Source organism: Mirounga leonina, unplaced genomic scaffold (genome assembly GCF_011800145.1).
Source record: "Mirounga leonina isolate KUSES-001 unplaced genomic scaffold, KU_Mleo_1.0 Mir_174, whole genome shotgun sequence".
NCBI lineage: Eukaryota > Metazoa > Chordata > Mammalia > Carnivora > Phocidae > Mirounga > Mirounga leonina.
This window is the reverse complement of record NW_023270451.1, coordinates 6,780,334-6,795,190: the sequence shown is the minus strand read 5'-3', so window position 1 is coordinate 6,795,190 and position 14,857 is coordinate 6,780,334. Positions and strand designations below refer to the sequence as shown.

The 14,857-nt window shown below is 36.9% G+C and overlaps 1 protein-coding gene across 6 annotated transcripts in view; it reads right to left on the bottom strand.

The window, feature by feature from the left end:
• The window catches only part of PHTF2 (putative homeodomain transcription factor 2), a 114,245-nt gene that overhangs the window by 17,272 nt on the left and 82,116 nt on the right, over positions 1 to 14,857 (bottom strand). For all 6 annotated transcript variants that reach the window (XM_035020436.1, XM_035020441.1, XM_035020440.1 and 3 more), the window contains 3 exons: positions 10,277 to 10,463; positions 8,581 to 8,736; positions 4,911 to 5,129 (listed from right to left, as the gene is read on the bottom strand). In XM_035020436.1, the coding sequence (XP_034876327.1) occupies positions 4,911 to 5,129; positions 8,581 to 8,736; positions 10,277 to 10,463 (562 nt within the window). The remainder of the gene's footprint in view (positions 1 to 4,910; positions 5,130 to 8,580; positions 8,737 to 10,276; positions 10,464 to 14,857) is intronic.

The following is a 14,857-nucleotide window of genomic DNA, read 5'->3' as shown; positions in this document are numbered from 1 at the left end:
ATATCCAACTTTCCATGGAAATCTAGGTAATTACGAAATGGAACGGAACTACAAAGCCAGGAACAAGCGGGACAAGCTGAATACAGAGTATGAAGTCTGAGAGGCAAGGTTTCCACCCCTGATTTACAGGCTCCTAATCTTTTTAAACTCTCAATCTGTTAACAGTGAATTAAAGGCTTCCCGATTACATGAAGCAAGGCATATCAAGGTCCACCTAGAGACAGAAATAGGAATTCAAGAAGTTCTTCACCCTCCTTCCAGAAGTATTCATTTTGCCCAGCTACCTTTGCAGTTACTCTAACTAGCATTTGATATCATCTTCCTATTTCTAGAAAGCCAGAAGGCAGGAGAAAAAAGAGCAACTAGAAACTGGTGAATTTAAAAAGAGTTAATTGAAAAAAAAAAAAACCAACCCTGTATCTGTGTGTGTGAAATATATTCTGAAGTAACAGTCTTGTTGAAACATGTACTGCCTACAGTGTATGAAGAACAACATTACATGAAACATTTTTCAAAAAGGCTCAAGGAAAACAGAGCAAATAATTCCATTTTATAATTTTATCACATAGGTTCTTCTTAGTGTTTTTCAACCCCAAATTTGGAACTCTTTTAATGATTGTTCTTTATCCTCATTCAAAATCTCAACTGCTTTGCTCTGTGTTCATTCAGAACTGCCTGAAAACCTTAACACTTAAATGATGGTGTGTTTTAAGTAAATTCACCATGACAACTGCTTTACTGGAGTTTCTACCTGTGGGAGCTGTACACATTAAAATCTGGCTTTTCCTACTGAAAAATGAATTTCACTTGAACATGGCCTCATACTTCATTATATACTCAGCCATGATTAGAGGAGAGAAATTTTCTGCTGTAGAAATGTTTCAGTTACTATTGCCAAAGAAAATAAAACAAAACAGGGACGCCTGGGTGGCTCAGTCATTAAGCGTCTGCCTTCGGTTCAGGTCATGATCCCAGGGTCCTGGGATCGAGCCCCACGTCAGGCTCCCTGCTCCGCAGGAAGCCTGCTTCTCCCTCTCCCATTCGCCCTGCTTGTGTTCCCTCTCTCGTTGTGTCGCTCTCTGTCAAATAAATAAAATCTTTAAAAAAAAAAAAAAGAAAAGAAAAAACAAAACAAAACAAAACTACAAATTTGGTAACATCCTGACTAGAACACATGGATTCAAATGCTCATTGTTTCTTCATAACGAGGGATTTTTTAGTCTTTATGGTGGGTAGAAAATGGTCCTCCAAACCTAATACAGACCTCAGTCAAATAAGAAAAAAAACTGGTAGCTTTTCATTAAAGGGAGCTAATTTCCATTACATGGCTACTATTAAAACTGAAAATACTGAGATTATTTTTTAGAAGCCTGAGAATACTAAATGTGTGTAAAATCAAGTCTTTAATCCAAAAGCAAAACCAATGTAAGCCTATGATACTAAAATTAATATGCAGACTAGAACATTAAAAATCTTATCAAAAAAGGAGCAGAATGGGGATAGATTTAGGGCCAATTTATTCTGTACAGCATTCATTAAAAAAATGTTATTTCCTTTCATTCACTCGATTTTATTTAAACACCTACTATGTACCAAGCACTGTGTGATTCAACAATGAGCAAAAGAACACCTGGTCCCTGCTTCTATGCCTCTTTATGGTATCACTGAGAAAATAGCTCTCAGGCATTTTCTGAAACCTCAATTCCAGTTATTATGCTCAGCGACGCAGATGAATCTCCAGATGACTCATCCAACACCCTATTCTCATGGATTGTTCATTGTTTTCTTTACTTCTTAAAAGCCAGGGACCTTCAGCTACTCCCATGGCCACAGCCCGGATCTTGTCAAAACACTGAATTGCTCGACTTCTGAACTGAGTCTTCAACCACAACTCCTCTTACCGGGTGTCTCAAACCTTCAATTCTAAAACACTTCTGAACACATCTATCCTTCAATCTATCAGTCCAAGTTTCTTGGTTTCATTTCCTTCTCAATCTAACACGTCTAGATGCTTACCATATCCATTACTTCTTGGCCTCTCCTGTACCTTGAATTGCAACTATTTATTGAGCACCTACAGTGCATTATTTAATTCCAAGCCTCAATTTTTCTCATCTACAAAATAAATATATACAAAATACATTGCATTGTCTTAGGTTGTGAGAATTACATGACATAATGCATCAGGATTACTATGCACAGTGCCCGGCTGATAGTGAATGCCTTTTAAAGGTTTGCTATTACTGATTACCGCAACTGTGTTCCACAGAGTATCACACAACTGTGTGGATTGGACAACCACAAACTCATGGTTTCAGATTCCAGCTGGACCCTCAACAATATGGCAGTGTGACTCTTAATGTGTTCATTGACTTGCATACATGTGCACACATACTCTCCATTTCCCACAAATGGTAACTTCGAGCCTTCACCACCATCTACAAGCCCCCCAATCCTATCATCTCACTTACTGTTAATAGACCTCCTGCATCCTCATCATCCTACTTTCTCTGTGCACTTCCTCCTCCTATCTCAGCAGAAGATGTGTTCTCCTTCCTATCGAAGGCAAAACTTCCTAATTATGCTTCCCCTCCAGAATCTTAAGAAATCTCATTCAACAACTTTTTCTCCAGTGTGTCTTCAGTCCTTCCCTCCTGATTTTCCCCTACGTACACATATACTTAACTATCTCACATCTCAGGGCGATGGGGACCACAACATTCCCTCAATTCTATTTCCCCATCTTTTAACAATGTTTATGGCTTAATTTGTAGCCCAAAATTTTAAATTTCAGGATATTCAAATTTATCAATCCCTTCATTTTTGATGTTTGCTTGTAGTTTTTGTATCTTCTTTAAAAAATTCTTCTCTTGAGCGTGGAGCCTGCTTGGGATTCTCTTTCTCCCTGCCCCTCTGCCCCTCCAACCTGCCACTCACCCTCTCTGTCTAAAAAATAAAATAAACTGAAAAAAAAAAAATAAAACATAATTTCTTCTCTTATCAAGAGTAACTAAGATTTTTCTCCTTTATTTTCTTGAAAATATTTTAAAGTTTGCTTCTTCACATTTAGAACTATTTGGAATATATTTTTGTGTAATCATTTGACCTACAACTATATACTGAAGAGTCCATCCTTTTCCCACTAGCCGTAATGCCACTTATGTCATATATTAGGGACCCACATAGACACGTACTACACTTCAGGGTTTTCTATTATGTCCCATTGGTCTATTTCTTTATACACTACCTTGGGCTGCTTGGGCTGCTATAACAAAATACCATGGACTAGATGGCTAAGAAACAACAGACGTCTCTTTCTCACAGTTCTGGAGGCCGGGAAGTCCAAGATCAAGGTGCTGGCAGATTTGGTGTCTGATGAGATCCCACGTCCTGGTTCACAGACTACCCTCTTTTTGCTGTAGGCTCACATGGTGGGAGGGGCAAGGGAGCTCTCTGGGGTCTCTTTCCTTGGGCACTAAACCTATTCATGGGCGCTCCAACCTTACGACCTAATCATCCCCCAAAAGCCCCATCTCCAAATACCATCACCTTGGGCATTAGGTTTCACCATATGAACTGATGGGTGGGAGGGGGTAGGCACAAACATTCAGGCCATAGCATACAACTATAATACCATACTATCTTTATTAATTACTATACTTTTAAAGTAAAATTTTACATCCAGTAGGGAAAGTCTCCCTGTTTTTCTCCAAAATTGTTTTAGTTATGCTCAACATTTTGCTCTTTACTGTGGACTTTAAATCAGTCTAAGTTCAACCAGACAGACAAACATAACTGGTAGGATTTTGATAGAAAAAGCAGTGATAATGGGTATCTCTGACATGTTTCTGCATTTAACAGAAATACTCCTAAAATTTCATTATTAAATATGATAGGTTTTTAGAAGGTTCTTTGGTAGCTACCCTTTAGCAGATTAAGTAAGCTCCCCTCTAACTTTAATTTTCTAAGAGCGTAGCTGTTGGTTTAATTATTAGGATTTGATGAGAAATTACATAAGAGAAAGAAGAGGAAGAGTGAGGATTTTAAATGACCACGGGTTTCCGGACTGGTGCCTGGATGGATGGAGATGTCATTCACTAAGATTTTGAGAGCCATAAGAAAAACAGATTTATGAGGGAAGATGGGGTGTTTGGTTAAATTTGAGATACTGGTGGGAGATTCAAAAAAAGATATGGCATAGACATGTGCTGTGCAATATGGCACCCTACTCACACATTGCCACTAAGCACTTAAAAAGTGGCTAGTCCAAATGAGATGTGCTATAAAGGTTCATAACAGATTTTGAAGATGTAGTATAAAAAAAGTAAAATATTTCATTAGTATTTTTCACACTGGTTATTTGGTGAAGTGACAATATTTTGAACATATGGGGTTAAGTAAAATATATTAAAATTAATTTCACCTTTTTAAACATTTTAAATGAAGCTCCCAGAAAACTTAAAATTACATAGGTGACTCTCATTAGACTTCTGTTGGAGAGCATTGCTAAAGCTCTTGGGAGATATAAATCTGATATTCATGAGATATAGATTTGTGAATTATAATCTTATAGGTGGAGTTAAGGCCACGGGTGCTGATCCATGAAGTATGCTGAGTGAGAAAAGGACTAATGCATCTAAAACACAATTTGACTTATAAAACTCCATTTACCAACAACTCTCAGGAACATACGTTTGCAAGGTGACAGACAAAACCATAATATAAATACTGAAATTCTATGTTCCAATGAAGCCAGACCACAGCTCACATAAAAAGAAAAAAAAAAAACAAAACCCATAGGAATTCTACTTTAATTGAATGTAAGCTTTTTTTTCACCTCTGTAAAATTTGTACATACATTCAAAAAAGCTGGACTGAGAGCCCCAAATAACCCAATGCTGTAAACCAACCTGATGAAAAGGGTCGTCTCTATATTCTTTTTTCACACTTGGATTAATTTGAGGATTTTCCATATCTGTCTCACTGGTACAAGATGACCGGCATTCTGCACAGTGTAATAAGTCTTCCCATAATACATCTTCTGTTTCAGATTCTGGCCTTGTACTCTCAGAATCCTGTCTGGAACTTGAACAGCGAGAGCTGCAACTAGTACCCGATTTAGGGGCATCCTGAAATCAAGATATTCTTTGACATTAATACAATTTATGTACCCTTTCCAACTCAAAGGGTTCTATCAGAACCATACATTGCTACTTTTTGCTACAACAACAAATACACCGTCAAATGACAGTGGGACTGAGAGCAAAACATTAAAAATATGTTAGTTTTTAAGGAATAACAAAATTTCCTCATATCAAAATTTATTTGATTTCACATCTCAGCTCAAGTGTTGTTTTGCATGCAAAGGTTGTGCCTGTTTCCTCCTAAACTTTTATACAAAGTTCAAAATTCAGGAAGGCAGAGACTAGCCTAAGTTCATATGGCTATTATTTTATCAGTATATATATTGGTATTATATTATCAGTGAATATTAACCAACTTTAACTGATGTGTTTAATGGAGTTATTTTCTTACTCTAGTCATGGGGCACCATGAATATAATATTTAGTGTGTTGATTAGGGATTTATTTATGGGAGGAGAATTATCTGTTTGAAGGAGAAGTAAAAATGTTTTGAAAGAGTTGAGCAAGAAAGTAAGTAGAGAAATAAAAAGAAAAAAAATTCAGAAAGAAAAAAGGTAAGAATCAGTCTGCTTTGTTTTATAAAAAACACTCCAAAAATGTTTGATTCACTAACGTCAACCAGAATACTTGAAGCATACACAGTTTTTATCACAACTGTTTTCATTAGGTAGTAAGGCACAGAAAGAATTAAGTAACCAGTAATTGATAATTTAAAATTTTTGAAAAAGCTAGCTTATTACCTATGACTAATTTCTGATGCAGACTTGCTAATCAGGTACAGAAATGAGTAACAAGATTAAAGACCTGATAATTATGTAACTGAAACTAATGGATGATTTCAGGGATAGGAAGCATCTTTAATTCTTTGTAAAAGTATTTTGCCAAATACTGATTAAAAAGTGGGCCACTTTACAAATGTAAAATCTAAAAATTATGACCTATAACCACTTACATGTCAAACAGAATTTTACCTGCCACATTTAGGTTATTAAGGGCCACTTTGAATTTCACTAAAAATTGCTGAAAAAAGGCTAAAAATTGGGAATTTTTGAACTAAAGAATATAGCTAACAGCTCATTTAATTTGGCTTGGTCTGCTTATTTTAAATCTTTAGACAGATAGTTAAAACTGAGCATATAATCAAATTAAGGGGAGAAAAATTATTTATTTGAAGGAATTAAGAATTTACAACATAAATGCTTTGTGCCAGGCAATTGTGCATAATCTTATTTAATACTAACAATCTGAGGAAGCTAGTCTCCTCTCTCCACCATACAGATGCAGAAACTGAGACTCAGAGAAGTTAAACAATTTTTCCAAAGTCACTTAAATGTTCTGAGTCTAAGCCCATGGTTTCTTCATTGTGCTTCCCATCAAATGCTACCTTCATTAGATGAAAAGCTAATTTTCAATAGGGAATAAAAATTGAAAGATGCTTGTAGAGTTAAACAAAACAGGAGAAAGTAGGAAACAGGGCAAATGCTTAAAGGAAGTTATCAATTCCACAGGACACCTCCTATTCCAGATAATCAAGTAACTACAAGAAGACAACCAGATATACATAGCAGATAGCAGAAAAAGGCAAGAAACTGGGGCAGGGGTAGGGGTGGGAGGAAGGGGAGTTAAGTGAAAGTCTACACATAAATGACAAGATCGCCACCTCATCCCCAATCTCCTGGATGCCAAACACTATGGCAGCCTAGTATAATATCTACTACTCCCACACCACCAGAAGATTGGATGATTCTTCCTGAAAAACTAAAAACCCCTAAAAAGTATATCTATAGATATTGACATATGGGAGGCTTATAACAAGTGGCTGTGTCCCTAACCAGTCATTTTATAGGAAGACCATGAGTTCTACCCAGGCACAAAGTGCTTTCCAAAATGCTTTCTTTGTGTCTCACTCTTAAAGAAAAAATATCACCAGTAATTTGAAGAGAACAGAATAATACATACATAAAGATGTCAAACAATAGTACAACACTACCCATATCCTGTCTCAATTTTACTTCTTCAAAGGAGTTTTTGTTTTGCTTTTTAAAACTACCCTGTGAAGCTGGCTTGATTTGGGAGAGTCAAAATTTTCTTGAACTGAAATGCACCTTTTAAGATATTTTCTAGTCTAAAGCTTCCTACTTTGCAGATAAAGAATTTGAAGTCCAGGTTTTAATTGTAGGTAATTTTTACATCATTAAAAAAAGATTTAAAACAATCAATGCTAACTAGCTAGTTATCAGTGTTACTTAGCTTGAAACCCAGAAGATTTTAGGCAACATATTTATTTAAAAGTTAAGATCAGTAGAATATTATTCTGCCTTTCAAGAACCTCAAGAGTTCAAAATATAGCTGCAAACCAAGGAGAGCAAAGATTATGGGGTGAGAATACTACCTCTAAAGCCAAATAATTTATCTACTGGAGACTGAAGACCTCCTTCTATAGAAGGCCCTGAATCCCTTCCAGTACGAACTGACTTCTGACTGAGAAATTCACAAGACTGAATTTCACAAGGATAAGGGGACAGTATATCAGATGATCTGGGTGAAGGCAATGAGCAGACACAGTGGCGTTAGTGTGTGTCTAACGGCAGCCACTGAGAGAAGAAACACAGCCAGAGTCACCACTAAGATTAAATAGAGATACAACCACAGAGAAGATTGTATGAAGAACAAGTAACTCTTCTAAGCTTAAAACAATCAAGGTATTCACACTCCAGAACAGCATAATATCTTATTTTTCAAAAGTATAGCCCTAAATCATCAAGAAAAAAATTCTAATATACCCTCGAAGGAGGAGAAGGCAATGTTTATCAAAAAAGTGTCGTAAGTGCCATTTGCCTTGAAGTGAGATAATGAAATGTTCTGTCCTTACAATAAAAATTAAAAATACAATTGAAATTCTTTTTCTATTTAAATAGTTTCAAGGGATGTGATGACTTCCAAGAGATGTGATAAAGTTGGAAAAGGGTTTAGGGAAAAACAAATATTAATAAAGAAAGAATCAAAGAAGAAAAAAGAATTGAATTTTATAATATGGGCAACTTAATAACTAGTGATAGTAACATGAAGAAAGTCACTTAGAATGATAACTGCTATGATCCAGAAGCTATAAAGCCTTTCAAACTGCGAAAAAGACTTAACACAGGAGTTCACAAAGTGTCTCTCTAGGGTGGTTGTCTTTAGAAGTAAACAACAAACTGAATGGATGAGTCTTCAGAGATAATGCACAAAATGAGTACAAATGTATAGCTCTCTATCATGTGTACAGGACAGAAATCTAAAACTGCTACCCTATAAATCCAGATAATATAACAAGATAATTGATACTGATCGGAAATATTTATTTCAATAATTATATTCAATTGTTGAAAGAAGTTGTAAATTAGTAACACATAAAATAGGTACGTATACATATACGTAAGGACAAAGTATATACCTCATTAGGGTAATGTTTCTTATAATGGTGTGACTTTCTGTTCCGAAGAATGCTCTCAGAAGTCCTGTCCACATGACGGCGTAATGGGTATCCTGTTTCAGGACCTTCCTCACTGGAGACTTCATCAGAGACATTTGCTATTGTCCTTTGAGTATCCTGGGGGTGGGGGGGTACACAAATAGAATTACTGGTAATTTATGACTGAATTTGTAGCTTTAAAACTGTAAAATTTTAAATTATATGTACACACACGTGCGTACACCTTCAAATAATCTTCAAAAACCTCAAAGTGATTGATTAGTATTACCTGATCTTCTTTAAAAATGTCTTAAATTAGTGACTCTACTATCATTTCAACTTTAAGAGTAATTCAACAGCCATTTGTCAAATATTGTCCTATAACATTTCTGTTCATGAAAGGATTTGAAGTAGCTTAGAAAATTAAGAATATAAAATAGGATAAGGGTAGAACAGAGGCCATTTAAAAGAAGCTGAGAAAACGGAGATGAACTAATTATACTATTTCTACAAACCCCAAATGCCATCAATTTTAAGACCATTACTGATTTAATAATGACATGAAGCAGGAGGAAGTAAATAGTAGTTGTATGCGTGTACGTATCAGACAGACAACATTATGTACGTATCAATTTGTAAGAGACATCCAGATTTTGGAAATTCTGAAATTGAGAGACCCCAGAGCTTAAGTTTTATTGATCTTTTCATGTTCCTCTCATATAACTTCAGTAGGTAATAAATAGCTGAAAATGTGTTTGAAAGCTGTATGACTGAAAACTTAGCTGTTGAGTGATGATAGTGATGTGAGGCTCACATTATCAGAGAGCTAAATGCTTCAAAACTCCAAAATCAGAATAAGGGATTCTATTTCACTGAAGACCCATGCTATTGATTGTATAGCTACTGGTACTGAAAACACATGTATTGTCAAGTAGTTAACACATACTTCACTCAAAATTGAAGAATCAACACAAATGTTCATGCTCCCATTTCTATATGTAACGAAGCAACATCTTTTAATTTGGCCATTTTTTTTAACTAAGTTTTTTAAAGAAAAAATTATTTAACCAAAAAAATTCAGCAAAACAAAGACAGAGATGATATTACATTAGGCTTTGTTATAATAAATGCAAGATTTCATTATTATTTTGGAAAAGTAAACAAATAATTGTTATTCTTAACAAATATCCTCAATAAGAATTTTTTTTCAAATTAAAAACAAATGTGTTGACCCCAAAGGTAATGAAGGTAGAAAAAAAACAAGGTAATATTTTCTTTTGGGGAACATGAATGGAAAGCCAGATTCCTAGTTCAGTTTCTAAAATAATTTAGATGTTCTATTTAAACAAATTCACGCGCACACACACACACACACACACACAGAAATGAGGAAAGAGAAGACAAGGTTTAACAAACATCAACTATAAATTACGAAGTGCCTTAACATTTTGGAAAAATTGGAGCCATCAATCAATTCAGAAGGTGCCAATTTAGAGTAGCAATCAAGTTTATTCATGTAACTTTATTTGATTTTCAACTTTATCAGTGTGATTTATAATGGTTCACAGAATAAATTTTGGAGAAAATACAGAGTTCAAAGGTGATTCCGATGTCTAAGTCACTTTTCATTCTCTGTTGTAAAATCACACAAGCAAACTATTTTGGAAATCACACTTACTTTGCTGGAAATGTTCCTCAGTGTTCCTGGGTGCCAGGCTGCCTCTTCTGGTCGAACAGTTTCACACTGAGGTTCATGGCTTTGAATTCCCTCTTCACTGCTTTTAACAGTCTTTTTCCCTTCAAGGGATACATAGCCATTGTCAGTCTCCGTTGATTTATCAATTGAATTCTTTGCTTTCTTTGATCTAAAAAGAAAAAATTGCAGAAGCATGTTATGTGGGCTTAGCTTATTTTGGATGAGTTACTGACTGAAATTATGATCTGTTAATAATTAAATCTGGTAGTTATTTTTCAGAATGGCTTCCTTATGTTTATAATAAGTAACTTAGAAATATAATACCTATCATATAAAATAAATCAATAGTTGTAAATCAATGCCCTCATTCAGCTTACTTGATAGGTTCTGAGGTCTTAACAAAAAGCAACTCTAAGAGACATGCCCTAACTTAACAAACAACTCTTGGTCAAAATCACTTGGTCTTTGCACAAAATCTATGATCAAAATTTTGCCAATTTTATTATGGTTAATAATATACTGTAAAGTTTTATTTAAAAAACTGTTTCTATAATTATTAATTTGCAGTTAGTGGTTTAACTTGGTTTTAACACTTTCACTTACCCAATACTACTAGTATATATACATAAGTATCTCTGATAAATTCATTTTACTGTTCAAAGGAGCCATAGGACCTATTGTAACATAAAAATATATGAAGAAAAGGAAAACCTTATAATACAAGTTTTTAAATAATGGAAGAAGTAGAAATGAAGAAAACCAAAAAAATAAAGAAGTAACTTCTCTCACCCACTGAAATACTCTGGAAAAAATATTACCATCATGTACCCATTAATTACCTAGAAGGCGACCACTGATGTTCTTCATCTATAGGAATTTAATTTTTTCAATACATAAAATACAACATGGAAAGTAATAAACAAGACATTTTGATTAATAGGCCAAAGCTTGAGGAGTCTTCTTCAGAGACTACAGTGGGTGGAAGAATAGCTACCAAAAGAAATGGTTAGTAGAAATATAGTGTAAGTCCCAAACAAAATTAAAATGTGCTCAATGCAGATTAAGTTTATCATGAAATTTATTAAAAAGCACCTGCATTTAATTTTACTTAAATAAGTCCCCTTGAATTTTCTGCAGAGTATCCATTTTGCAAGAAAAAAACATTAGTATATCGCCTTCATACAGGTCAAAAAACAAGTTTTTTAAAAATGCACAAAAGAGGGGCACCTCAGTGGCTCTCAGTTGGTTAAGCGTCTGACTTAGGCTCAGGTCGTGATCTCAGCGTCCTGGGATCCAGCCCCTCGTCAGGGCATCAGGGCTCCCTGCTCAGCGGGGAGTCTGCTTCTCTCTCTCTCTCTGCCCCTACCCCCACTCATGCTTGTCAGTGCTCTCACTCTCTCAAATAAATAATCTTAAAAAATGCACAAAAGTGGGGCATCCTGGGTGGCTCAGTCGGCTGGGTGTCTGCCTTTGGCTCAGGTCATGATCTCAGGGTCCTGGGACCGAGTCCCACATCGTGGCTCCCTGCTCAGCGGGGACCCTGCTTCTTCCTCTCCTCCCCGCTCGTGCTCTCTGTCACTATCTCTGTCTCTCTCAAATAAATAAATAAAATTAAAAAAAAAATGCACAAAAGAATTATCTTTAACACTGGAGTTACTCAGTCCTACCGGAATCTTTTAGAACTGTATAGGACCTTAGAACTCACCTATTCTAAATGCTCATTTTGCAAACAATGGATCAGAAAATATAAAGAGGTCTAAGTAACTTACGTCAAGTCACACAACCAGTCAGAGGCAAAGCTAGCACTAGAATATAGACCTTCTGACCATGAGGGTAATTATATTCTCCACACTATCTCCAACTGCCCACTCTTGGGGAAATTGCCTGATAGGATTTCTTAACACACTCAGCAAAGCCTAGAAAGCTTTTGTTTTATACAAAAACAAAAGCTTCTCCTTTCTGACCTTCTCCTGCAAGGTTACTAAAGGGGACAGACAGACAGACCCCCACTTCCCACCTGCTTCACAGAGCTCTGATGCTTTCTAGTCGTTCAGAACACATCCCAACAGAGTTGCAAGGCTCAGGAGCCCCATCTTCTGACCCTTTTCTTTCTATATGACCCTGAGAGACATGGCGAGACCAAGGGAAAGAGCCACAGAACGAAGATCACTTAAGAATGGAAGGAGGAAAATGGATTAAAGTAGAGAGGAAGGACAAAAATAGAAAATAAATGGTGCAGAGAAAACTTGTGACCTTCTCGGCCTCAGGAAGAAAGTGATAAAAACAGCAGTTATTAATTATCCCCATCACCTCTCCCTTGAACATTGTGCAACATGTAGATGTAGAAAAAGACCTGAGGGAGGTAAAGTTCCTGATATGCCAAAAATGTGAGAAACTCAAAAGACAGAGAAGGCGTGTGCTGGAAAGGTATCTGTGAAGTTTCCTGGAAATTACACTGGGCTGGAAAAACGGGGGGAAAAGGAGGTGGATGAGGTGAAAGAAGACTAGAGAGTTGGTAGAACCATTAATCAGACAGGATAAGCAAGGGGCGAAATATATTTTGGAAGAAGGATAGAAATGCTGGACCTTAAGGGCCTAGGAACACCCTTAGAAAGATCACTAGGCAGTTGAAAACATTGCCTGGAGGCAGGCAGTCAGTGTAGAAAAAGTGGCTGAAAACTTGCAGAGCGAACCAGAACCCCAGTGGGCAAAAAGATAAGGGCCTAGTAAAAAGGGCTTTGAATCCGTAAGAAGTGCCGCTTCCAGGGATTTTTCTAAGGGGAAAGTACTCCTTCCTCACCAGGACAGGGTGAAGACTGCTAAGCACTAAGAGTCCCCACTGCACACCACTTTCAGCTATCTCTCTCCTCTCTCAGGTCTGCCTACTTCCAGTCTCCTCTGGGTTGTTTCTTTCCCCACCATCTCCTCAAAGTACACAGGACACTCTCAGGAGACATGAACAAGAAGTCAGCAGCTTGCTGATGTTTCTCAGGAACTAAATGCAGGTTAAGTTGCAAACCGAGCTGAAAGGACAAAGAAAATACTAAATATACGTACCACCCTCAGAGTTTACAGTGTGGCTCAAAATACACATTGAGGCCGCTTGGCGGTGGCTGGTAGTAACAGCTCTTGCATGAGAACTGCGGCCACCACACGGCAGGGGCAGCCCAAGCGCAGGCAAGAATGGCGCCCCACTCGAAGACAAGTTTAGGCAAGGGGTCAGGCGCAGCCCAGTTGGGTTGGGAAGGCGCTACATCCAGGTATTAACTCAATCAGTAAGTGTACTGAGGACAGTGGGAACCAGGTTTTTCAGTGATGGAGAAGGAAGATATAAAGACAAGATCAAATGAACTTTGAGGGGCTGTATTTGAACTGGAGCTACCACTGCAAATCCATGGCTTATAAAACATCTAAATATAGAGATAAATACAAATGTGGAGGGATAAGCACACACATAGACACAGACACACACACAACTTTCCAGCTCTACCCCGGAGAAGGTCTGGGGGTAGTAACACCACAACAGCAGTAAGCACTTCTAGCACTCAGATCTTGCTCTCTATATACCACCCTCCTCGAAGAAATGGTTGACTCCAAGGCTGAGGCAGAGGAAGGACAAGCTGAACCTAAAAAACACTGTTGCCCTAGAAAGTAAGAAAGTGATCAAAGAATGAAAGGGACCTATCAAAAAAGACAAACTGCTCAAAGGGGTTCCACTGGCCAATTTAGGCCACTCTGATCATCAAAATGAATAATGACATTAATAAATTGAAAAAAATAGAAATCCGTGAGTAAATAAATAGGGGAAAGCTTAGCCTTAAAGCAAAATGCCAACTAATAAATGCAGAAGGAATGATGGATTTAGAAAAATCACCATTTGGCAACCATCACAGCAATAATTCACGTAATAATCATCAATGCCTGTTAAAACTAGAAGGTGAAGGTGGGATAAGAAATGGGTTATTTTTATAATCTTAGTGTGTCTCCACATAGGACATTTGTTGATTATAAAGGGAAAATAAATTTACAAGGGAGAAATCTGACAGATATTAACCAAGTGATTAATGTAAATATCATCAGTATGGGGACAAATTTATGTTGTTTGCCACTTGACAGGATGCAATAAGAAGAGCTACATATCACTTCTACCATATTCCTGCCAAAAATGCATAACTGGTTTTAATAAAGAAACATCACACTACTCAGTATTATGCTGCTAATTGTTAAACAACTAGCTCTCCAGAGGTAAAAAGTCCTTATTTGTAGTGCTTCCTGATTTCCATAGTGTAAATAATCCCACCATGGCCAATTTAAAGTGCCAACTGATAATGCTGACCTAGGAGTTGGGAAGAGACACACATATTCCACATTCACAAGTCACTTGGAGTCTGATCCCGACCAGGGACACAAACCAAAATTAAGGGACTTTGTGCAAAGTGACTGCCTTGTAGTCTTCAAAAATGTGAAAACCATGAAACTTGAGGAAAGGCTGATGTCTGCTCCAGAATGAAGGAGACTAGAGAGACATGACTGCTGTGGGCAGCACATGATCCCGGATTAGAG